Source organism: Nomascus leucogenys, unplaced genomic scaffold (assembly GCF_006542625.1).
Source record: "Nomascus leucogenys isolate Asia unplaced genomic scaffold, Asia_NLE_v1 000328F_1733536_qpdss1688270sc, whole genome shotgun sequence".
In the NCBI taxonomy this organism is placed as follows: Eukaryota; Metazoa; Chordata; class Mammalia; order Primates; family Hylobatidae; genus Nomascus; species Nomascus leucogenys.
Window position 1 is genome coordinate 12,406 of NW_022095916.1, and position 25,384 is coordinate 37,789.

General features: G+C 45.6%; 1 protein-coding gene, 1 pseudogene and 2 gene segments (V, D, J or C); all 4 read left to right on the plus strand.

Moving 5' to 3' along the window:
- Nucleotides 1–2,179: 2,179 nt before the first annotated feature.
- On the plus strand, nt 2,180–2,910 carry LOC101177540. The segment is given in 2 exon segments: nt 2,180–2,333; nt 2,450–2,910. Coding segments are annotated over 2 exon segments (612 nt in total).
- Nucleotides 2,911–9,516: 6,606 nt separating this feature from the next.
- Nucleotides 9,517–11,298, plus strand: LOC100581708 (putative POM121-like protein 1). The gene has a single exon (XM_030808587.1). The coding sequence runs from the start codon at nt 10,053–10,055 to the stop codon at nt 10,866–10,868; it is 816 nt and encodes a 271-aa protein (XP_030664447.1). The 5' UTR covers nt 9,517–10,052; the 3' UTR covers nt 10,869–11,298.
- A 5,065-nt stretch (nt 11,299–16,363) lies between these two features.
- Nucleotides 16,364–17,032, plus strand: LOC100606892. The segment is given in 2 exon segments: nt 16,364–16,454; nt 16,572–17,032. Coding segments are annotated over 2 exon segments (507 nt in total).
- Nucleotides 17,033–22,454: 5,422 nt separating this feature from the next.
- Nucleotides 22,455–24,286, plus strand: LOC101179114 (annotated as a pseudogene).
- Nucleotides 24,287–25,384: the final 1,098 nt, after the last annotated feature.

Consider the following 25,384-nt stretch of genomic DNA (forward strand, 5'->3'; position numbering starts at 1 on the left):
CAGTGTCCTCTGTCCAGGGCTCACTGTCCCAGCTGTTGCCCCTTCCTCCCGGAGCCTCTGGGTGACCTGGTTCCTTAGCTGTGGACCTGCTGCTCTCTCTGTCCTCAGCCTAAGAGCTGATGGGGCATCTACAAGGAAGCGCATCTGTGAGCTGGGAGGAGGCCATGGGCAGCCTTGTCCTGTATGTGAGACACTGCTCAGCCTCAGTGACCCCCTGTTCATTAAAGTGGGAGGAAACGAAAATAAAATTCACTGTGAACATCTATGCATCATCAAAGAAAAAGCAATGAGAAAAAATGGGAAGTGAAGCCCAGCTCTAATACTTTATTACTACTTGGAAATAAATAAAACTTAATATGCCTGATGTGTTATGTAAACGCAATAAACATTTATTAAAAACTATAAAAAATATGTAAAGGAACATGGCTTACACTAAAAGGCACATTTAAAATAACGACATCCTTGAAATGCAATCCCAAAACCCAGCATACATTTTATTTCGGTTACAGATATGGATTGGTTTTATTAAATGCCTGTAATAAATCTCACTATTTGGTTGTTTAAATGGAGCATTTAAAATCTCATTGTGGCCGGGTGCAATGGCCCACGCCTGTAATCCCAGCACTTTGGGAGTCCGAGGTGGGCCGATCACAAGGTCAGGGGTTCGAGACCTGGCCAACATGGTGAAACCCCATCTCTACTTAAAAAATACAAAAATTAGCTGGGCCTGGTGGCACGTGCCTGTAATTCCAGCTACTTGGGAGGCTGAGACAGGAGAATTGCTTGAACCTGGGAGGCGGAGGTTGCATTTAGCTGGGATGGTGCCACTGCACTCCAGCCTGGGGAACAGACCAAGACTCCATCTCAAAAAGAACAAAACAAAACAAAAATTTCCTTGTACTGCAACTGCCTGATGATACATTCACCAGTGTAAGTATCAACATAACCGTCCAACCGTTTTCCTCCATCCCCATAAAATTCCCCAAATATTTGTTAAGAGTCCAGGGTGTATCATGCCAGAACTCATGCAGTCATAGACATAACCTGTTTCATTTTTCATTTTGATTAACGGAATTATCTTTTTTCTTAAGCTTATTGTTTTTAATTTATTAGATCCTAGATGTCATTACAGATCAAAGATGAATAATTTCTATCACCTTCAAGCCACCCCCACAACACTCACTACTGAATTTGAACCATAATTTTTCCCTGGAAATCCTACTTGTGATGCTCGATGCTAAGAGCTACCACATATCATGCTCACCTGAGGACAGGCTCTGGTTGTCAAACCAAGTTAAAATTTTAATTCTTCCCATCTTCAAAGACCGACCATCTTTGCTCTTTTTGCTCATAAGTGAGACCCTCCAAAGACATTTGCCAAGATTCCCCACAGACTGGCATTCAGTGCTTGGAGGACAGAATCCTAGGCAAGATCCCTGGTCACAGTATCCAGAAGACTCTGACTGCAAATCTGGGGAAGTAGAGGGGGAACAAAGATTTACCAGAAAAACCCTCTGGGAATTCCTCCCCAGGGCATCCCAGAGGGAAGAGCTCCCTTTCTCCTCAGCGCCTCAGGATCCACAGAGGAAGTGGAGCCCTGGCCACAAGGAAGGAGCCACATGAGAGGACCCGGTGTCAAACCCTGGTGGGGAAGTGAGTCCATGGGGCCAGGCCCAGCTCTGGGCTTGATCCTGAAGTAAAAGGACTTTGTGTAGACATCACCTGAGTCCTCTACAATGTACAGCCAAAGAGCCATGGACAGATTCACTCCTGAGGAGTCCAGTAGAGCGTGAAGACTGCCCTGAGGTCACAGGAGGGAGACACAGGTGCCACCTTACTGGGCCGGGACTTGAGAGCGGGGGCAGTGGCCAGAACTCGGGGCGGGTGGGAGGAAGCTCTGAATCTCAGAGGCTCTGGTCACCTGATCATAGAACGGTTTGCCTTAGTCTGGACACTAGGGGGCGCTTGGGGACCATTTCTGAGAAGACTGGGGGTAATCAGAGCAGAACCAGGCACCTGCCCTGCCTGATGTCCTCTGCTCAGGGCTGACAGCTGTGTCCTGTGTCCTCCCCACCCCCTGGGACCACAAAGCTCCACCCTTGCCACCCCCTGACATCCTCAAGCCCAGGAGCCTGACCCAGGGCACAGGGTGGGGTCACAAACCGCGGGGGGACTGATTTGCATGGATGGACTCTCCCCCTCTCAGAGTATAAAGACAGGGAGAGATCTGGGGGAAGCTCGACTTCAGCTGTGGGTAGAGAAGACAGGACTCAGGACAATCTCCAGCATGGCCTGGTTCCCTCTCCTCGTCACCCTCTTCACTCACTGTACAGGTGACAGGATAGGGGAGCAAGAGAGGGGCCCTGGGAAGCCCATGGGGCCCTGCTTTCTCCTCTTGTCTCCTTTTGTCTCTTTTCAATCACCGTGTCTGTGTCTCTCTCATTTCCAGGGTCCTGGGCCCAGTCTGTTTTGACTCAGCCATCCTCAGTGTCTGGGACCCCCGGGCAGAGGGTCACCATCTCTTGCTCTGGAAGCAGCTCCAACATCGGAAGTAATAATGTATACTGGTACCAGCAGCTCCCAGGAACGGCCCCCAAACTCCTCATCTATGATAATAATCAGCGGCCCTCAGGGGTCCCTGACCGATTCTCTGGCTCCAAGTCTGGCACCTCAGCCTCCCTGGCCATCAGTGGGCTCCAGACCGAGGATGAGGCTGATTATTACTGCGAAGCATGGGATGACAGCCTGAGTGGTCCCACAGTGCTGCAGGCCCAGGGGGAAGTGAGACAAGAACCCCCTTCCTCCTCTGTCAGGAGGGTGAGCCCCGGCAGCTGCTGCTCAGGTCTGGCCTGTGGCTTCTGCTGCTGTAGCTTCCCTCACGGGTCCAGGGGCATCCAGGGCCCTGCCTGAGAGTGGAGGCTCCTCCTCCCCTCAGTCCTCAGAGACAGGAACAGGGCATCCAGGAAACAGAACATCCTGCTCCCTGCAACTTGGGACACAGGGTCTCTGCACTGAAGTCCTCAGCTGAGGTGGCAGGTACAGCTGTGTCAGCACAGACCCACCTCTGATGGGAAACCTGTGTCTCTGTCATCCTCCTGTTCCCATTTCCAGGAGTTTCCAGAGTGGTGTCTTCCTCCCCCTGCTCCTCAGTGTGAATCCTTGCGCTTCCTTTCTCTCCAGCCCATTCTTCTTTAATAAAACTCCTTTCATGTAGGAATCATGCACATCTGATAAACCACCCAGATTTATAATAGGAAATTAGACAAATTTTGACATTTTTTTGATCCTTGAATACATCACCACCAACATGGAGCTATGCAAGCTGTGACCAACCCCAGCAACCCCTCATGACCCTTTGTCATCTCCCTGCCTTCCTCCTCCAGTGCTCTCCTGGGCAGCCACAGATCTGCCTCTGTCACTATTGTTTGCTTTCCATTTTTTGGAATGCATCAGTGTTATCAAGCATTATCTTCCCATTTGTTTTGGCTTTTTTCACACTGCAAACTTCTTTTGAGATTCTTCCTGTTCTCACTAAATTGCACCCATCCCCTAGAGGGTTCATTACTACCTTTGAGGGCCATTAGGTTGATTATTCCTGATTTTGTTTGTTTATTTTAAAGTTTGAATTTATCGTCCATCGAAATCAAATGCTTGCAGTTATGTTCATCCAAGGTGACAGGAGAGTCTGTGATGTCTTGTCAGGATTCCTGCTTCTTCATCTCTTGCCTCTGGTTCTCTCTATACTGGAAGAGGTTCTCATATTTATTTACTTATTTATTTATTTGGGTTTTTAAGGATTTTAGTGGTTTTTTCTCTTTAATTATTAATTTTTTTATTTTAATCGGTTTCTAGGGAATCGGTGGTGTTTGGTTACATAAATAAATTCTTTAGTTGTGATTTCTAAGGTATTGATGCACTCATCACCCAAGCAGCGTACAGTGTACCCAGTGAGTAGTCTTTTATCCGTCACCCCACTTCTACCATTTCCTCCCAGCCCCCAAAGGCCATTGTATCATTGTTATGCCTTTGTGTTCTCATAGCTTATCTCCCACTTATTAGGGAGAATATACCATGCTTTATTTTCAATTTCTGAGTTACTGCACTTAGAATAACAGTTTCCAATTCTCCATCCTGTGGATTAGTGTATTAGTCAGTATTCTCCAGAGTGAGAGAGCTAATGGAATATATATGTGTATATATATATATATAAAATAATATACATAATTTATTATATTATTATATATAATAATATAATAATATTATATATATTATATATTATTATATATATTATATATAATATATATAATATATGTAATATATTATATATTATAATATATATTATATATTATAATATATTATTATATACATAATATATATTATATATTATATATTATATTATATATATTATAATATATATAATATTATATATTATATATTATATTATATATATTATAATATATATAATAATATATATTATATATTATATATATTATTATATATAATATATAATACATATTATATAGATAATATTATAATATATTATATATATTATATATTATATTATATATATTATATATCATATATAATATAATATATATATTATATATATTATATATCATATATAATATATTATAAATATTATATACAATACATATAATATATTATATATATTATATATTATATATAATAATATATTAAATATATAATATATAATATATATAATATATTATATATTATATATTCATGTGACTAATATTCATAAATCATATATGTTATATATATATATGTATATATAATATATATATATATATATATATAATATATTATATATAATATATATTATATAATATAATATATATATATATTATATATAAATAATATATAATATATTATAAATATTATATATATTATTTATTATATTATATTATTATAATAATATTATAATATAATTATTATATTATATTATTATTATATTATTTATTATATTATATTAATATATTATTATATATAATATATAATAATATATATAATATTATATATAATATATAATATAATATATTATATATAATATTATATATAATATATAATATATAATATATAATATATATAATATATATAATATATTATATATTATATATAATATATATTATTACATATAATATAATAAATAATATAATAATAAATATAATATAATAATATATATTATATAATATATAATAAATATAATATAATATAATAAATAATATATATAATATTTATAATATATTATATATTATTTATATAATATATATTATTTATATTATATATAATATATATTATATATTATTTATATTATATATTATATATATTATATATAACATATATTTATAATATATTATATATTATATAATATATATTATATATAACATATATATAATATAACACATATATGAGTTTATGAAGTATTAGCTCACACGATCACAAGTCCCACAATAGGCCATCTGCAGGCTGAGGAGAAAGGAAAGCCAGTCCATGTTCCAAAACTGAAGAGCTTGGAGTCCGATGTTCAAAGGCAGGAAGCATCCAGCACAGGAGAATGATGTAGGCTGGGAGACTAAGCCAGTCTCTCACATTTTTCTGTCTGCTTATATTCTAGCCATGCTCGCAGCTGATTAGCTTGTGCACACCAAGATTAAGGGCGGGTCTGCCTTTCCCATCCCACTGACTCAAATGTTAATCTCTTTGGCAAAACTCCCACAGACACACCCAGGATCCATACTTTGTGTCCTTCAATCCTATAAAGTTGACACTCAATATTAACCATCACAATTACTGTCATAGACTTGGTACCAAATCTTCTTTCAATGTCTGATAGAATTCAAATGTGAATCTGTCTGGTCCTGGACTTTTTTGGGGGGTTGACTTTTTAAAATTATTATTTCAATCTCACTGCTTGTTATTAGTCTGTTGAGAGTTTCTATATCTTCCTGGTTTAATCTAGGAGGGTTGTATATATTCAGATATTTATCCATCTTCTCTAGGTCTTTCAGTTTATGTGCATATTATCTTTTGTATTGTTTTTTGTTTCAATTTTATTTAGTTCTGGTCTAATCTTTGTTATTTCTTTTCTTCTTCTGAGTTTGGGTTTGCATTGTTCTTGATCCTCCAGCTCCATGAGGTGTGACTTTAGAGTGTCTGTTTGTGCTCTTTCTGGATTTTTGATGTAAGTGTTTGATGCGAAACTTTTCTCTTAGCACTTCCTTTGCTGTATCCTAGAGGTTTTGATAATCGGTTGTATCAAGATTTAGTACAACTGCATCCTTACTATTGACAACAGCTTTTTAATTCCTGAGAGTGTGACCTCATTGAATCCTGACAACAGCTTTATGATGGCTTTTCATGCAGCAGGCCCTTGTTAGAGAGGGAGTGCTTGTGGCCTGGAGGTAGGATTCTGCAATTTATCAAATAAAAACACTGGAGGTCAGTTAAATTTGAATTCAGTGAAACAATGACAAAGAATTCGTATGTGTATTTCCCACACGATATAGTTAAATTGAAATTCAAACTTACCTGGGTGCCCTGTAGTTTACCTACCAACTCCTCACAGGGTTCAAAGTCTGGAAGGGGCAGCGTTGGGGCTGGCCTCCCCTTCCTGATGTCAGTTCTATGAGATGAACCTCAGTGACAGAGCTTCTCTAACACAGCTACCCTCAAGAAAGCATGTCAGTTAGCACTAAATACACAATATAAGATTCCCAATCAATAAAGCCTACTCACTTCCCTAATTCTTGTTTCTATTATTCTTCAAGTCTGCAGACTCAGGACCTCCGCTGGGATTGCTGCAGCCAGAGTTCTGGATGAGGGACCTCATAAGACTTTCAAAACCAGATGCAAGGGGACTCACTACTCAGTCCCCACACAGCGGGGCTTAAGCCAGGGGTAAATAAGTACGAAATAGAAGAGCTCAGCATGGCTCTCCTTTTGTCCAGTGAGACAGCAAACTCCAGGGTCCCAAAGTGCCATCGTGCCCGGCCTTTTTTTTTTTTTTTTTTTTTTTTTCAGAGTCTCGGCAGGGCGAGGTGGCTCACGCCTTTAATCCCAGCACTTTGGGAGGTCGAGGCGGGCTGATCACGAGGTCAGGAGATCGAGACCATCCTGGCTAACACTGTGAAACCCAGTCTCTACTAAAAATACAAAAAATTAGCCGAGTGTGGTGGCGGGCGCCTGTAGTCCCAGCCACTCCCGAGGCTGAGGCAGGAGAATGGCGTGAACCTGGTAGGCGGAGCTTGCGGTGAGCCGAGATCAGGCCACTGGAATCCAGCCTGGGCGACTGAGGGAGATTCTGTCTCAGAACAAAACAAAACAAGAGTCTGGCTCTGTTGCCCAGGCTGGAGTGCAGTGGCGCGATCTCGGCGCATCCCAATCCCTGCCCCGCCCCCGGGTTCAAGTGATTCTCCTGTCTCAGCCGCCCGAGTAGCCGGTACTACAGGCGCGGGCCACCATGTCTGACTAAATTTGTATTTTTACTAGAGACGGGTTTACTATGTTGGCCAGGCTGGTCTCCAACTCCTGATCTCCTGATCCGTCCGCCCCAACCTCCCAAAGTGCTTGGATGCGTGAGCCCCCACGCCTGGCCACTATTTTTTCTTTCTTTCTTTCGTGTGTGTGTGTGTGTGTGTGTGTGTGTGTGTGTGTGTGTAAGGAAGTTTTGCTGTTGTTTCCCAGGTTGGAGTGCAATGGTGCTATCGCGGCTCACTGCAATCCACGCCTCAGCAGGAGAGCGGGAATCTTCAGCGATCCACTGGCGGATCTGCAACTATTGTGCGCGCCAGGTCTTCCCATTCCTTTGTACTCGCGCCTCTCCTTCCAGTACCTATCCCGCAAGCGTCCCCCAGCCTCCCGCCATTGCCAGCAGATGCTGAGATTGCGCCATTGCACTCCAGCCTGGGGGACAAGAGCGAAACTCCATCTCAAAAAAAAAAGATGAAAATTTTGGAAAAATATGGAAGAAACCAAATGGATTTCTAGCTCAAGTAAATCGTAATTATTCGGTGTCTATTTTTTGCAAGAAACCATATATTTCATGTCCACAATCAGGGCCACAGTCCCAGTTCTCCAGTGTGGGTGTTTCCTAAGCAAATTGAAGAACACAGGCATAAAAGTGTATTCAATTAATAAACCTTTTTCTCTCTGTCTCTCTCTCTCTTATTTATTTATTTATTCATTTATTGAGACGGAGGTTCGCACAGTCACCCAGGCTGGAGTGCAGTGGCGAGATCTCGGGTCACTGCAAGCTCCGCCTCCCGAGTTCACGCCATTCTCCTGCCTCAGCCTCCGGAGTAGCTGGGACTACAGGCGCCCGCCACCACGCCCGGCTAATTTTTTGTAGTTTTAGTAGAGACGGGGTTTCGCTATGTTGGCCAGGCTGGTCTCCAAATCCGCCCGCCTCCACCTCCCAAAGTGCCACCGCGCCTGGCCTTTTTTTTTAAGACAGTCTCGGCCGGGCGCGGTGGCTCACGCCTTTAATCCCAGCACTTTGGGAGGCCGAGGCGGGCTGATCACGAGGTCAGGAGATCGAGACCATCCTGGCTAACACTGTGAAACCCCGTCTCTACTAAAAATACAAAAAATTAGCGGAGTGTGGTGGCGGGCGCCTGTAGTCCCAGCTACTCCCGAGGCTGAGGCAGGAGAATGGCGTGAACCCGGTAGGCGGAGCTTGCGGTGAGCCGAGATCAGGCCACTGGAATTCAGCCTGGGCGACAGAGGGAGACTCTGTTTCTAAAAAGGAAAAAAATAAGACAGAGTCTGGCTGTGTTGCCCAGGCTGGAGGGCAGTGGCGGGATCTCGGCGCATCACAATCCCTACCCCGCCCCCAGGTTCAAGTGATTCTCCTGTGTCAGCCGCCCGAGTAGCTGGGAGTATAGGCGCGTGCCAGTATGTCTGACTAAATTTGTATTTTTACTAGAGACGGGGTTTCACTATGTTGGCCCGGCTGCTCTCTGACTCCTGATCTCCTGAACCGTCCACCCCGATCTCCCAAAGTGCTAGGATTATAGGCATAAGCCACCATGCCCGGCCTCTTTTTTTCCTTTTTCTTTTGCTTTTTTTTTATTTTGAGACGGAGTTTTGCTCTTGTTGCCCAGGCTGGAGTGCAATGGTGTGATCTCAGCTCACTGCAATCTCCACCTCAGCAGGAGAGCAGGAATCTTCAGTGATCCACGGGCAGATCTGCAGCCATTGTGGGCACCTGTTCTTCCCGCGACCTTTGTGCCCGCGTCTCTCCTTCCAGTACCTTTTGCATGCCCCCCCCCACATCCGCCTCCCGCCATTGCCAGCAAGTGCCTTGCTCGAGTACGTTGCCACGCTTATTAATCCATTAACGGCGCTCTGTCATAGCCAGCAAGTGCCTTGCGCGAGTACGTTGCCGCGCTTATTAATCCGTTAACGGCGCTCTGTCACTCGCGCGGGTTCTTTGCACGCGCAGCCACTCCCTCGGGTTTAAAAGGCGCATGCCCGGCAACAGAAGAAACCGCTGTCTTAGCCTTTGGCCGAGTTGGCAGCTCGACGAGGACGCTCCGAGCCCAGATCTCGAGAGTTCAAGCATCCGACGGTTCCCCACTGCTCCCAGGAGCTGTTACTTGGGCACTCTGTGCCCCTCATTCCTGTCCGGGCCCAGGCCGAGGACCTGCCAGTAGGGCTCAGTTGCCTGGAGCCCGTTCAGCCCATACCCCAGTTCACTTTACCTGTGGGATCTCCCCGTTGCTCCTGCCCCTGGACTGAGTGGCAGGCCATCCTACAAGCACCCGGACACTTGGCATCAGTGGTGGCAAGACAACTCTAAGAAGGTTTTCCGTGATCCTGCAAGCCCTGTGTTCCTTCCCGGTGATCCTGCCTTCAGTTTGATTGCACAGGTACCACAGCAAGCCAGTGCTGTGTGCTCCGAGTTCCAGGGCATCCTCCAGCTCAGCCACTGCACTGAGCACAAGGACTCTCTGTGGAGCCCAGGAGCAGGAAGTCACCCCTTTGGGGCCCAAAACACCCGGCTGTCCCCAGACTCGTGACCAGGGAAGATCATGTCCAGGGCCCTGAAGGAGAGTGGGGCAGGGATGCCTGAGCAGGACGAGGACCCTAGAGTCCAAGAGAATCCTGATTATCAGAGAAGGGTCCCCGAGGTCACCGGGGATGCACGGTCTGCATTTAGGCCTCTGCGGGACAATGGAGGCCACTCTCCCTTTGTGCCCAGGCCCGGGCCTCTGCAGAGAGACCTCCATGCCCAGAGGTCAGAAGTCAGATCCAACCAGAGATCCCAGACCTCCTGGACCAGCTCATGCACCAAACGAAATGCCATCTCGAGCTCCTACAGCTCCACGGGAGGCTTCCCGTGGCTAAAGCAGAGGAGGGGGTCAGCCTCATCCCACTGCCAGCTGACCGTCAGGTCCTCAAAGACAGCCAGTGAGGACAGGCCTCAGGCTGTCTCCTCGGGTCATACCCAGTGTGAAAAGACGGCAGATATTGCACCAGGGCAGACACTCGCCCTCAGGAATGACTCCTCCAGATCCCAGACCTCTAGACCCCGTAGACGCAAGTTCACCCTACTGCCACGGAGGCGAGGGGAGCCTCTGAGGCTGCCACCTCCCTTAGAGCTGGGGTTCCGGGTCACTGCTGAAGATCTGGACCTGGAGAAGGAGGCGGTGTTCGAGTGCATCAACAGTGTACTGCGGGGCGAGCCCAAGGCCATCTGGGACTGCAGACCCTCACGGCCTTCCCACGCTTTGTCCTCACTTGCAACAGGGGCTTCTGGTCTGCCTGCTGTCTCTAAAGCACCCAGTATGGATGCACAGCAGGAGAGACAGAAGTCCCAAGACTGCCTGGGCCCAGTGGCCCCCTAGCTTCTGCTGCAGAGGTCCCCTCTACAGCTCCTGTATCTGGGAAGAATCGCAGACCACCAGGCTCCCTGTTCTCCTCCTCAGATCCCCTTCCTGCCACCTCTTCCCACTCCCGGGACTCAGCCCAGGTCACCTCGCTGATTCCTGCCCCCTTCCCAGCTGCAAGCATGGATGCGGGCATGAGAAGAACAAGGCCTGGCACTTCTGCTCCTGCAGCTGATGCAGCGGCCCCTCCCACCTCCACATTGAACCCCACGTCGGGGTCACTACTGAATGGAGTGGATGGAGGCCCTTCACATTTCTGGGCCTCAGCCACAGCTGCAGCAGGTGCCCAGAGGTCAGAAGGCAGATCTAACCAGAGATCCCAGACCTCCTGGATGAGCTCGTGCCCCAAACAAAATGCCATCTCGAGCTCCTACAGCTCTACGGGAGGCCAACCCAACGCTCGGCCTGCCCTGCTGGAGTCTGGACATGAGTGGCGATCTCTGTGATCCCTGCACCCCTCGCCTCTCCCCCTGCCCTCTCTGCTATAACTTTGAGCCTTTTGCTTTTTTGAAAAATATAACAGCTTTATTCAGATATAATTCGTTATACTACTCATTTATTACCTTTTGCATTACACCATTCAATTTTTCCATTTCAAGGGCACAATTGAATGTTTTTTTAGTCTGTACTCAAGGTTGAGCAAATATCACCAATATCTAGCCCCAGAGTATTTCAAGACCCCAAAGAAACTCCGTGGGCGGTGGCAGCCCCTCCCACTCCTCCCGTCCTCCACCTCCAGGCACTCGCCAGGCTACTCCATGGGCTTGTCTTTTCTGTCTCTATGGGTTTGTCTATTCTCAACTCTTCAGATAAACTGAACCACACAACTCGTGGCCACCTGTGCCTGGCATCTTTCTTTCTTTTTAAAAAATTCACTTTTATTTTATTTTTGAGACAGGGTCTCCCTCCATTGCCCAGGCTGGAGTGCAGTGGCATGATCACAGTTCACTGCAGCCTGACCTCCTGGGCTCCAGCAATCCCCTCACCTCAGCCTCTTGAGTGGCTGGGACTGCAGACGCACACCATCGGGCCTGGTTAGTTTTGTATTTTCTCGTAGAGACGAGGTCTTGCTATGTTGCCCAGACTGGTCTAGAACTCCTGGGCTCAAGTGATCCTCCTGCCTTGGCCGCCCAAAGTGCTGAGATTACAGATGTGAGTCCCTACACCTGGCTTGTTTTATATTTTAGTTGACATATAATAATTGTGTATATTCCTGGGACACATAGTGATGTTCCTATATGTGTAATGTATAGTGACCAGATGAGGGTAATTAGCATACCTATCATCTCCAACATTCATCATTTCTTTGCATTATGAACCCTCAATCTTCTCCTTCTAGCTATCTGAAAATATGTAATTTTTGTTTTGTTTTGTTTTGCTGTTTTTTCTGAGACAGGGTTTCACTGTGTTGCCCAGACTGGAGTGCAGTGGCACCATCACGACTCACTGCAGTCTCTTACCTCCCAAGGCTCAGGTGATCTTCCTGCCTCAGCACCCCTGGGCCTCTCACGATTAGGCCAGCACCTCTCCCCATGGCCTTCCTTTGGGGCGGTGGCCTCAGCTTCTTTCCCCAGAGTAGAGCCCATGGCCCTTGTGACAGGAAGGTAAGTTAGGAAGGCAGACCTGTAAGTGGTTCCCTGCACTAGAGTCTGCGTGACTGGTCACTCCTAGCCAGGCAGGCCATTCTGCAGCGTGGACATGAGACCAGGGCTTGCAAGCCCAGCTCTGTCCTCCTGGCTCAGGCCACTCTGAAGGCACAGAGCTGCAGAGCTGGGTGGGCGTCTTCATTACGCACCCCTGTGAGGACAGGAGGGAACCCTGCTCACCTCATGTCAGAGCCTGGGGACATCCTAGCAGGTGAACAGTCCCCTGCAGCATGGACTCTGCTCTTCCAGTGTACAAGCAGAGACCTCCCCTTCCATCCCCAGTAGTCTGTTCTCAGGGCTGTCTGAGGCTCACTGTGTCCCAGGAACAAGGCACTCAAATGTGAAATGCTGCCTGAGGACGCAGGTCAGGGAATTCGAGATATAGTGCTGAGCTGGCTCAGTCCTGGGTACCTGCATTTCAGTGGAAATGTCAGGAGATGGGGTTAGGTCTGAGGGTAACTGTGGGCCTGAGGCCAGTAAACCTCTATGTAGGACATGAGAGAGTCAAGGGGAGGCTCCACCATGGCTGAGACAAGGCTGAGGCTGCTCCTTGGCCACGGGGGAAGTAGGTCCTATGGATGTGACTCCTGCAGCTCATCCCACTCAGGACCATGGGGACTGCTGAGCATGGGTTTGCTGATCCCTCAGAGTCTGTGTTCTCTTCTCTCTTAGACCATTGGAGGTTCTCACTGAGTCAGGTTCTAGTAGTGAGTCTGTGGAACATCTGGGTACAGATACTGTTTGCTTCAAGTGACTCCTTCCCAGGAAAGTCTTGAGAAGGCCCCCATCTCAATGTCACCTTTTCCTGCACGGGGAGCAGCAGAAACACTGGGCATTCCCTCCCAGAAATAGCCCCTAATTTTGTGTCTTAGGACATCAGTGATTGTCCCTCAGAGGTCCAAGCCTGATTCTACAGCTCTGGTTTATTCCCACAGCCTCCTGGACAACTTCTGCACTCCAGCCTGAGGACTGGTTGGTTATCACTGTCACACAGCTGCATCCTGACTCCATGTTACCAAGGGTTCCTGTTCCATGGGGAAATGAGAGAAAGATCTGCCCCACTCATCCTCTCTGCCCCATCTCTCCTTTATCCCTGCCTATGACCAACAGCAGTTCATGCCAAGGCTTCTGCTGTCACTTGTGTTACTAAAGCAGAGCAAGGGTTCATTGAGAATAACTCCTTTTCTTACTGGTCTCCCAGTGCAAACAGAATCAACTTGTTTCTAGAAGCAAAAGGAGCTGCCCACACATGGTGGGTGTGGATGAGGTGAGGATGACAAGAAAGAATCCAGCCTGTGTGACCCAGAAGTCCAGGAGCCTTTGGCCTGGTCCCAAAGGTGTCCCCTCCTTTTGGTGCAGGTGTGCTGACCATTTCCTGAGGTCTGAAACTGTGAGAAAGATGACAAGAAAGGAGAATCCTGCCTGCGTGACCCAGGGATGTGAGAGAGGAAGTCTGATGCTTAAGAAAACATGGGCTCAGCATTCTGAAAGGTCCAGATATGGCTTGGCCTAGAGCTGGTGTAGAAGAGAAGCAAGAGAGATGCTCAGCCTTGGGTGGCCCAGGCACAGCGGTCCTGTCAAGGGGCTGAGCTCTCTGCAGCATGGGTATCCTGCAGAGACCTCCTTGGGGAGGCTGTGATCCTAGAATGATGCAAAAGTGCTAATGGAAGTGAGCAGGGGATGGTTTATGGGGGAATGAGGAGATGGGTGTGGGGTCAGATGTGGTAAGGAGGGTGCAGCCTGAAGAGGAGGCTGTCCATTGTGAGTCATAGGAGGAGGAGGCCCGGGACCTAGAGCAGTGACAAAAAGAGGACCTGGAAGGACCTGCGCCCTGAAGACACGTAGAGACTGGGGTTTTGGTTTGTCTGTGAGGGTCCCTGAGGAGAATCACATAAAAAATCCATAGTCAGTGTCCTCTGTCCAGGGCTCACTGTCCCAGCTGTTGTCGCTCCCGGATCCTCTGGGTGTCCAGATCCTGTAGTTTTGGACCTGTTCTTCTCTCTGCCCTCAACCTAAGAGCTGATGGGGCATCCGCCAGGAAGCGCATCCATGGGCAGGGAGGGGGCCATGAGTAGCCTTGTCCTGTATGTGAGACACTGCTCAGCCTCGGTGACCGCCTGTTCATTAACGTGGGAGGAAAGGAAAACAAAATTCACTGTGAACATCTATGCATCATCAAAGAAAAAGCAATGAGAAAAAACAGGAAGTGAAGCCCAGCTCTAATAGTTTATTCCTACTTGGAAACAAATAAAACTTAATATGTCTGATGTGTTAAGTAAATACAACAAACATATTTTAAAAAGTATAAAAATTATGTAAAGGCACATGGCTTACAGTAAAAGGAACATTTAAAATAACAACACCCTTGAAATGTGATCCCAAAACACAGCATACATTTTATTTCAGTTCCATATATGGACTAGTTTTATTTAAATGTCTGTATTAAATTTCACTATTGCATTGTTTAAATGGAGCATTTAAAATCTTATTGTATTGCAACTTATATCAACATAACCATCTTGCTGTTTTTCTGTATCCCCTTAAAATTCCCTAAACAAATATTTATTAAGAGCCCAGGGTGTATCATGCCAGGACACATGCAGTCATAGACATAACCTGTTTCATTTTTCATTTTGATCAACAGAATTGTGTTTTCTGTTAAGCTTCTTGTTTTTAGTTATTAGATTCTAGATGTCATTACAGATCAAAGATGAAAAATTTCTATCATCTTTAAGCCACCCCCACAACATTCACTACTGAATTTGAACCATAATTTTCCCCTAGAAATCCTCCTTGGGGGCTCGATAGTAAGAGCTGCCACGTATCAGGCTCACCTGAGGACAGGCGCTGGTTAAACCAAGTTGAAGTTTTAATTCTTCCCATCTTCAAAGACTGAGCATCTTTGCTCTTTTTGCTCATAAGTGAAACCCTCCAAAGTCATTTGCCAGGATCCCCTGCAGATGGGCATTCAGTGTACAGACTCCTAAGCAAGATCCCTGGTCACAGTATCCAAATGACTTTGACTGCAAATCTGGGGAAGTAGAGAGAGAGCAAAGATTTACCAGAAAAACCCTCTGGGAATGTCTCCCCAGGGGACCCTAGAGGGAAGAGCTCCCTTTCTCCTCAGCGCCACAGGATCCACAGAGGAAGGAGAGCTCTGGCCACCAGGAAGGAGCCACATGAGAGGAGAGGACCAGGTGTCCCACACAGGTGGGAAGTGAGTCCATGGGGCCGGTCCCCGCTCTGGGCTTGACCCTGACATAAGAGGACTCTGTGTAGACACCACCTGAGTCCTCTACAATGTACAGCCACAGAGCCATGGACAGATTCACTCCTGAGGAGTCCAGTAGAGCGTGAAGACTGCCGTGAGGTCACAGCTAGGAGACACAGGTGTCACCTGAGCTGGCCTGGACCTGAGAGAGGGGGCAGTGGACAGAACAGACGGGAGGCAGCGGTGTAAATGAGAGGCTCTGGTCACCTTATCGTAGAATGGTTTACCTTCGCTGGACACCAGAGGGCGCTGGGGGACCATTTCTGAGAAGACGCGTGGGGGGCGACGGAAGTAGAACCGGCCACCTGTTTTGCCTGGTGTCCTCTGCTCAGGGCTCACAGCTGTGTTCTCCCCACCCTCTGGGATCACAGAGCTCCACCCCTGCCACCCCCTGACATCCTCAAGCCCAGGAGCCTGACCCAGGGCTCAGGGTGGGGTCACAAACCTGGGGGGGGGGTGGGTGGGGTCTGATTTGCATGGATGGACTCTCCCCCTCTCAGAGTATAAAGACAGGGAGAGATCTGGGGGCAGCTCAGCTTCAGCTGTGGGTAGAGAAGACAGGATTCAGGACAATCTCCAGCATGGCCTGGTTCCCTCTCCTCCTCACCCTCCTCACTCACTGTGCAGGTGACAGGATAGGGGAGCAAGAGAGGGGCCCTGGGGAAGCCCATGGGGCCCTGCTTTCTCCTCTTGTCTCCTTTTGTCTCTTGTCAATCACCATGTCTGTGTCTCTCTCACTTCCAGGGTCCTGGGCCCAGTCCGTGCTGACTCAGCCACCCTCAGTGTCTGGGACCCCCGGGCAGAGGGTCACCATCTCTTGTTCTGGAAGCAGCTCCAACATCGGAAGTAATAATGTACACTGGGACCAGCAGCTCCCAGGAACGGCCCCCAAACTCCTCATCTATTATAATGATCAGCGGCCCTCAGGGGTCCCTGACCGATTCTCTGGCTCCAAGTCTGGCACCTCAGCCTCACTGGCCATCACTGGTCTCCGGTCGGAGGATGAGGCTGATTATTACTGCGAAGCATGGGATGACAGCCTGAGTGGTCCCACAGTGCTGCAGGCCCAGGGGGAAGTGAGACAAGAACGCCCTTCCTTTTCTGCCAGGAGGGTGAGCCCTGGCAACTGCTGCTCAGGCCTGGCCTGTGGCTTCTGCTGCTGCAGCTTCCCCCATGGGTCCAGGGGCATCCAGGGCCCTGCCTGAGAGTGGAGGGTCCTCCTCCCCTTTAGTCCTCAGAATCAGGCACAGGTAGCAGCATAGCACTGCTTTTGCTGTATCCCAGAGGTTTTGATAGGTTTTATCAAGATTTAGTACAACTGCAACCTTACTATTGGCCAATGGCTTTTGAATTCCTAAGAGTGTGACCTCATTTAATCCTGACAACAGCTTTATGATTGCTTTTCATTCAGTAGGTCGTGATTAGAGAGGGAGTGCTTGTGTTCTGGATGTAAGGTTCTCTAATCTATCAAATAAAAACACCGAAGGTCAGTTAAATTTGAATTCAGTAAAACAATGACAAAGAATTAGTATGTGTAACTCCCACACAATATTGTTCATTTGAGATACAAACTTACCTTGCAGTTCATCTGCCAACTGAACACAGGGTTCGAAGCCTGGAAGAGGCAGAGTTAGAGCTGCTCTCCTCTTCCTGATGCCAGGTCTATGAGCTGAACCTCAAAGACAGGGCTTCTCTAACACAGCTACCCTCAAGTGAGCACATCGGCACTAAATACACAGTATACGATGCCCAATCAATAATGCCTCTTCACTTTTCTAATTCTTCTTTCTATTATTCTTCAAATCTGCAGACTCAAGACCTCCCCAAACATTGCAGCAGCCAGGATTTTGAATGAGGGTCCTCATATGTCTTTCAAAACAAGATGCAAGGGTGCTCCTCAGTCCCCACACAGAGGGGCTTAAGCCAGGAGTGCATAAGTAACACGTAAGAGACAGAAGAACTCAACCTGGCTCTCCCTCCGTGCAGTGAAACACCTAATTCCCGGGTTCTTTGATTCTGAAGGTGGGTGGGCTGAGAGCAAGAGGAGCCCCACCTTGAGAGCTCCGAGTATTCAGGACAAGACTTGGCAGCCTGAATAGGGGCTATGCTCTTGAGTGTGGAAGAAGCAAGCATCTCTCGGCACAGGCCTGCTCTTCTGGTGGCTTCTCCTTCACCAAACTGGGCTGCCCGCTGTGATGTCTATCAGAGAATCTCCTTCAGTAAGACCAAGATTCCAGGATTTAACTAAAAATAGCAGCACAGACCAGAAAGATATGTCATGGTACTTGAATTCTGTGCAGAGCAATAAGTACAAATGCAGCTTAACAGGGGCCTTTGCAGTTGTATCTTTGGTGAAGGAGAAAATAGACAATGGCAGGGAGAAACTGAAGGACTCAGTAGATCTGGAACTGGGGCAGCACTGGGTGTTATAAGGTTGTCCTTGAGGGGTCTACAGATGCTGACAGCTGGGAAGTCATCCTGCATCATCTGCTGACTGCTCACTGGGCTCAGCAGCTATGTCCTCACAGATAACCAGATTCAATCAACCTGGCCTTCTCCACCCAACCTGGGGAATGTATTCTGGTGACTGTTTCAACTGAGGTTCTATGAAGGGGTTGGGAGATAAGAAGAGGGGACTGATTTGCTTGAAGAAACCATTGCACACCCTTTCCTTTCATCTAAAACCTATTAATGGAAACTCTGAGGCCACCCATAGAAGTCTAGCTGGTCTCCTAAATTTGGGAGTTATGAAGGAGTCATTCCTAATCAATCTACAGGATGAGGGGCCATCAGCAGCAGGTGGTCAGAGTGAGGGAGAAACTGGCTTCCTTGAGAGACTCATCAGCACAGCCACAAACTCTGGGGAAAATGGGGCACTTACTATTACAGTCACCCCAAACTACTCACAGGAGCCTGAGCCTAGTCCCCTTACCTTATTGTTTCTGATTCTGGTCCATGCCTCTGTTTTCCCTGGACCCCTTGCCCATGTCTGAGTCCAGGGTAGCAGGGGTAGTTCCATCCCAGTCAACAGCTATACAGAAGTAACAGCTGCTATGGCTTGAAGCCGAGTCTACAATTCTACCCATGAGGGCCTCTTTTTCTCTCTGATCCCCTCACACAGGTGACCACTGCTGTGGGTCTGGTGGAGTGGCCACTGGCCCCAGGAGAACACAAAGTATTTATTCTTCTCTAACACCAGGCATATATTGGAGGGGGTTTGGTGGGTATAGAGCAGAGTGGCTCTTCCAGATGCCAAGCAGTAAGACCCGGGCTACAGAAAATCATTTCACAAACCTCCACACCCTTTCATGATAAAAACACTCAATGAACTACGAATACAAAGAAACTACCATAACATAGTAAAGGCTATCTATGAAAATCCCACAACCAACATCATACACAATCTTAAAGACCAAAGATACGCTTTTGTAATATCAGGAACATAGCAACAATGCACACTTTCACTGCTTCTATTCAAAACAGTATTGAAAGACCTAGCCACAGCAATAAGGCAAGAGAAATAAATAAACAGGATAACAATTAGAAATAAAAAGTAAAATTATCTCTGTTTTCAATGGATATAATGTCATATGTAGAATACCCTTAAAAGTTCCTCAAAACAGCTTTTGTCAGAATGATTAAATGTATTCTGTAGTGTTCAGAATACAAAATCACCATGTAAAAACATCTCATGGCTGGGCATGGTGACTCACGCCTGTAATCCTGGCACTTTGAGAGGCTGAGGTGGGAGGATTACTTGGGATCAAGAGTTCAAGGACAGCCTGGGCTGCAAAGCAAGACCCTGTCTCAAGAATAAAAAAGAAAGAAAGAGAGAAAGAAGGAAAGAGAGAAGGAAGGAAAGAAAGAAAGAAAGAAGAAAGAAAATCTCTTATATTTCAATACTTAGAAAATCTCTTATATTTCAATACTTAAACAAGGATAGAGAAAACAACCCAAAACGAAATTAATAAAACAAATCAAATTACAACATCATTGGAGAGAGTAAAATATGGCTGGGCACGGTAGCTCATGCCTGTAATCTCAGCACTTTGGGAGGCCGATTTGGAGGGATCATCTGTTCAAGTTCAAGACCAGCCTCGCCAATATTGTAAAACCTCATTCCTACAAGAAAAAATAAAATAAAATTGCTAGCTGTGGTGGCACATGCCTGTAATCCCAGCTACTCAGGGGTCCGAGTCACAAGAATCGCTTCAGCCTAGGAGGGAGAGTTTGCAGTGAGCCAAGATCTTGCCGCTGTACTCCAGCCTGGGTGACAGTGAGACATTGTCCCAAAGAAACAAATAAATAAAAATGAAGCAGTAAAATACTTAAGAATAAAGTTATTCAAAGAGGTGAAAGATTTGTAGATTTAAAAGTATGAAACATTGCTAAAAGAAATTAAAGAATACACAAATAAATGGAAAAAAATCTCTTGTTCACGTACTGGAAAACTCAATATTGTTATGCTAGCAAAACAAACCAGGAGGAATCGACAGATTCATTGCAATCTCTGAAAACATTCCAATAATATTTTATGCAAGAATAGAAAAAAATTAAACCTAAAATTTATATAGAGTGTGAAGGGAACCTAAACAGTCAAAGTCGTCTTGTAAAAGAAGAACAGTGTTGGAGGTCTCACACTTTCTGATTTCAAAACATACTACAAAGCTACACTAATCAAAACAGAGTGGTATATATGTAACATATATACTGATAAATAAAACAGAACTGAGTGCCTAGAAAAAAAACTCTTAGTTATACAGTCAAATAATTTTAAACAAGGTTGTCAAGACTTTTCGGTGGAAACAGGACAGTCTTTCACAAATATAGACGTTCTGGGAAATAATACTGAATGGCTTTTGTTGTTGTTGTTTTCCAGTGGTCTCAAATGTTCTCTCAAAGATGCTACAGAACATAGCCTATTCATTTAGCAAGTTAAAAGGCTGAGTAAGACTGTGAGAGACTCCCTGCTCATCATCATTCTTCTTCCACTTCCAGTGACTACTCTTATATTCTGTGCCATAAGCCAACAGCTACTGATCCCAGGATCTTGTAATCCTTCTGTAAAACTGGTGCCGTGCTGCATACTTTGCACCTTAGACTTTTTATCTTACTGTATTTTCTAAGGAGTGAATAATCTTGTCCAAATAACTACCATATTTAAAGACATTTCCTTCTGTGGGCACTGATTTCATGCTTTCTGTTTTCCAAGGAAATGGTGAGCCCGTTTCTGAGAACACCTGGAATCGATGGCTGTACCTTCCAAAGCAATCTAAAAGTGATTTCCTTTTGGCATGTGTTTGGTTTTGTTATTGATTTGAAAACATACTTTTGAACACTGAGATCTCTGAAACTACTAGATCTCTACAAGTGTAACCGTGAAAGAAGATTCCCTGCAGCTTTAACGAAATGAGAAACTCTTTCCAAATAAAACTTGTTTTGAAGTTAAAAAAAGAATAATGTGAGATTGGAACCTGGGAGGTCCAAGGCTTCCCAAGAGCACTCTCAATTCTGAAGCTAATTGTAAGCTCAGGGCTCCCCAACAGCCCTTTACTTCTTATGATTCCCTGGAAGGACTCACATAACTTACTGAAAACTGTGACATTCATTAATATAATTTTTCTACAGTGGAATAATACACATTAAAGTAATTCAAGGGAAGAGGCACATGAGCAGAGTTTAGGAGAATTCCAAGCACAAGCATCCAGTTGTCCTCTCCCAGTGGAGTAATAGACAATGCTGCATTCTGCTGGCAGCAATGTGTGATTCTATGTAGGAAGCATTGCCAACCAGCAAAGCTCACCCAGGCTTGGTGTCCAGAGGATTTGGTGGAGTGGGTGAGAGTGGGATCGTCATGCAGACCCTGTTGATCATCCTCATGGCTCACTTGAGTTTCTACTCGATTGGAATTGACAATAAAACTTCAACCTTCAACCTTTGTCATTAAAAAAAAATTGTCTAAAGTAAATCATTTTAAAAATTCTCACTTAAACCAGCTGTTTATCCAATATAAGGCTCAACAGAAATAGTTACATAAAGTCAGTAGGTCATTAAAACAATTTAGCCATTCAAATCATTCAAATAAAAGTGAACATCATGTACCACTAAAATCGAATTATAGTCAGGGGCAGGATTTCAGCAACAGCAAGAGAAAGTAGTACAAATAGGAATGAGCAAAGAATAGACAAGTAATGAGTATGAATTGGCCTGGGAAATATTGTGGCAATGTCCAAAGATAAATCAATAGTTATTTGTGAAACAAGTGAAAAACAACACATTCTCAGTCCAGGAAAGCCACCAGGGGGCGGTCTGGGTCTCTTGGATTGTAAGAAGCCCAAGAGGTTCAAACTTAATGAACCCTGCACAGTTGCTCGCTGACTCATGTAAATGTTAGAGCAGCTGCTTCCTCCCACAGGGCAAATCCACAGCACACAGCCTCCCTGGGCTGGCCCCTCACAGTGTAGCTGCTCTCAGGGCTGTGGACCCAGGTGGTGATAAAGGCAGTAAGGATTTGCGTAAAGCAGCACGCAACACACCCCCTCCATTCGGAGAGCTCAATAGGAGATAAAGAGCCATCAGAATCCAGCCCCAGCTCTGGCGCCAGGGGTCCCTTCCAGTATCAGCATCATGGCCTGGACCCTGCTCCTCCTCCAGTTCCTGCTCACTTGCTGCCCAGGTTAAGAGAGATTTCAAATACCAGCCTTTGCAGGGATCCTTGTGTCTCCCCTTCTAATTTCTAACCTGTGTCTGTTTTTTGTTTCAGGGTCCAATTCGCAGACTGTGGTGACTCAGGAGCCCTCACTGACTGTGTCCCCAGGAGGGAAAGTCACTCTCACCTCTGCTTCCAGCACTGGAGCCCTCGCCAGTGGTCACTATCCAAACTGGTTCCACAGAAACCTGGACAAGCCCCCAGGGCACTGATTTATGATACGAGCAACAAACACTCCTGGACCCCTGCCCGGTTCTCAGGCTCCCTCCTTGGGGGCAAAGCTGCCCTGACACTGTCAGGTGCGCAGCCTGAGGACGAGGCTGAGTATTACTGCTCGCTCTACTATAGCGGTGCTCAGCACAGTGACAGACTCATAAGAGGTACCAAGACATAAACCTCCCTTGGTCCTCATGATGTGGAGATTGTGTGATCAGACACGCCAGCCCTCAAGGCAGCCTACATGTGGACCAGCCATAGAAAGGGGAAGGAAAGGGTCTGAATTGATTCCTGTCCCTCCTTGTGCCCTGAAGTGGAGGAAATGTGAGAGTGATTTGCAGTAACTGAATCAGACAAAGCAAAAGTTATTTGTTTTATATTAAAAAAAAAACAGAAACAGCAGGATCAGACCTAAAGGCTGAGTCTAAATGCATTTCCTCCAGAAAGAAGCTTCTTCAGACAATGGGCTTTCTGAGCTAAGAGCGAAGAGAATAAACTCTCCATTTGTGTGTTATTAAAGTTTATTTTATTGAGTTACTTTCAAAGCAATACATGCCTATTACATAAAATCAAAAAGTATTAAAAGTCACCAAGTTCTCTGCTAAGCTACCTTATCCCAAGCAATCAGAGTAAGTACTTTTCTTCATTTGGATGCATTTTTAAATTTCTGTTTTTAATATTTCTACAATGGTGATTAAACCTTGTGCTCATTCCTCCGGTTTGATCCACCTTTATGCTCTTGTCATTTAAAGTTAATATAAGTAGTGTTCCATTTATTTAAAAGGATAAAAATTTTAATAGTTGATCATTGTATTTTGAACTGAGTACCAGTGAAGCATTCTAGCTTTTAGGTAATTCCAATTGTTTGCTAGTCAATGATGTTATATAATGTTATTATTATAACACTCCTCGTCATTTCTGTGGATTTTGTGAGGTCAGAGAAAATTTCTGCGCTTTTCAATGGAAAGCCTTGAGTACATTATTCCTGACTTCCCAATGCACAAAATAGAGAAACAAAAATTTCCTGCTCATATTAGTTGGAGCATAATAGATTCAGGTATGAGGAACAATTTATACCCCAAACTACATACAATGTCTTCAGGCATGTATTAGAAGAGTACTTCTCAAACTCTCTGATACCCTTAGTTCTGAAGAAGCTCAAAGTTGGCTAATTCTTTTACATTTATCTCTCTATTTTTTAACCTCAACCAGCACCTTCTCCTGATTCCTGGGGTTTTCTGCATTTCCAGTGAATCCAGTGAACCACACAAATAGGCTAACTGATTATTCCCAAGCTCCAGCACCCTCCCTTACGGGCTGATCTAGTGAGGAATCAAATAGGAAGAGAGACCCATGGATTTCTGGCAGCCTAGGAAGGGAGTTCATGGCTGATCTCAGCTTGCAAACCAGACATTTGTCTCCTTGTTTCCCTTTACTGTTCATTGGGCCCAGCAGCTGTATCCTTCCAGGTTTCCTGGACAGTGATGGGCCACACTCTCCCAACTTCCAACCACCCGCTCCTCACAAAGAATAACCAGACTCAGCATCTTATGTGAGGGGCACAGCCAGGGGTCAGGATAGATTCGCATTAAGTCCCCTCCTCTAAGAGAGGCCAGGGAAGAGGGGCTGTTCCCCCTAATCCATGTGGCTCAGGAAGCAGAGCTCTAGAGACATCTCTACCATGGCCTGCACCCCCTCCTCCTCACCCTCCTCAGTCGCGGCACACGTGGCTGGAGACAACGAGTCAGGGACTGGCACTGGCAGGACCAGGGCTCTGCCTTGCTCCCCTGGCTCACTGAGCTGCCTCCCTCAGCCTGTGTCTGTCTCCCTCAGCCTGTGTCTGTCTCCTGACTCTCAGTGCCCTGGGCAATCAGGGCTCATTTGGTAGACTGAGCCATCTGTCTGTGGCTAAACCAGCCACCATCTCCTGCACTGGAATCAGCAGCAATAAGGTTCTTGGAATTGTGTACTGGTACCAACAATGAACAGGAAGTGCCTCCAAATTGCTGATTCATAGAAGTAAATATCTGCCCGCAGGGATCCAGGATGGACGCTCAGGCTATCAATCTTTCAAAGAGGCCTTCCTAAGCATCTCTGGGCTTTAGGCTGAGGACAAGGCTGATCACTCCTGTTGGCTTCAGACAGCCCCCTGGAGGTCCAAACAGTGCTGCAGTCTGGGAAAGTGAGATGGGAACACACCAGGTCTTCGAGGAGCATGACCTTCCAACAGCAGATGAGATGATGAGATGCAATGATGAAATGTTGAAATGATGAAATGCTGAGATGTGGTGAGATAAAATGATGAGATGAAATGATGAGCTGAAATGATGAAATGAAAAATGATGAGATGAAAAATGATGAGATGAAATGATGAGATGAAATGAGATGAATTGAGATGAGATGAAATAATGAAATTAGATGAAATAATGAAATGAGATGAAATGAAATAATGAAATGAAATTAGATGAAATAATGAAACGAGATGAAATGAAATAATGAAATGCAATTGAAATGAGATGAAATGATGAGATGAAATGATGAAATGAAAGGATGAAATGATGAGATGAGATGAGATGAGATGAAATGAAATGATGAGATGAAAAATATGAGACGAAATGAAACAAAATGATAG

What these genes read in the sequence shown, in the direction of transcription:
- LOC100581708 (XM_030808587.1), top strand. Translation starts at nt 10,053, where the DNA reads ATGTCCAGGGCCCTGAAGGAGAGTGGGGCAGGGATGCCTGAGCAGGAC.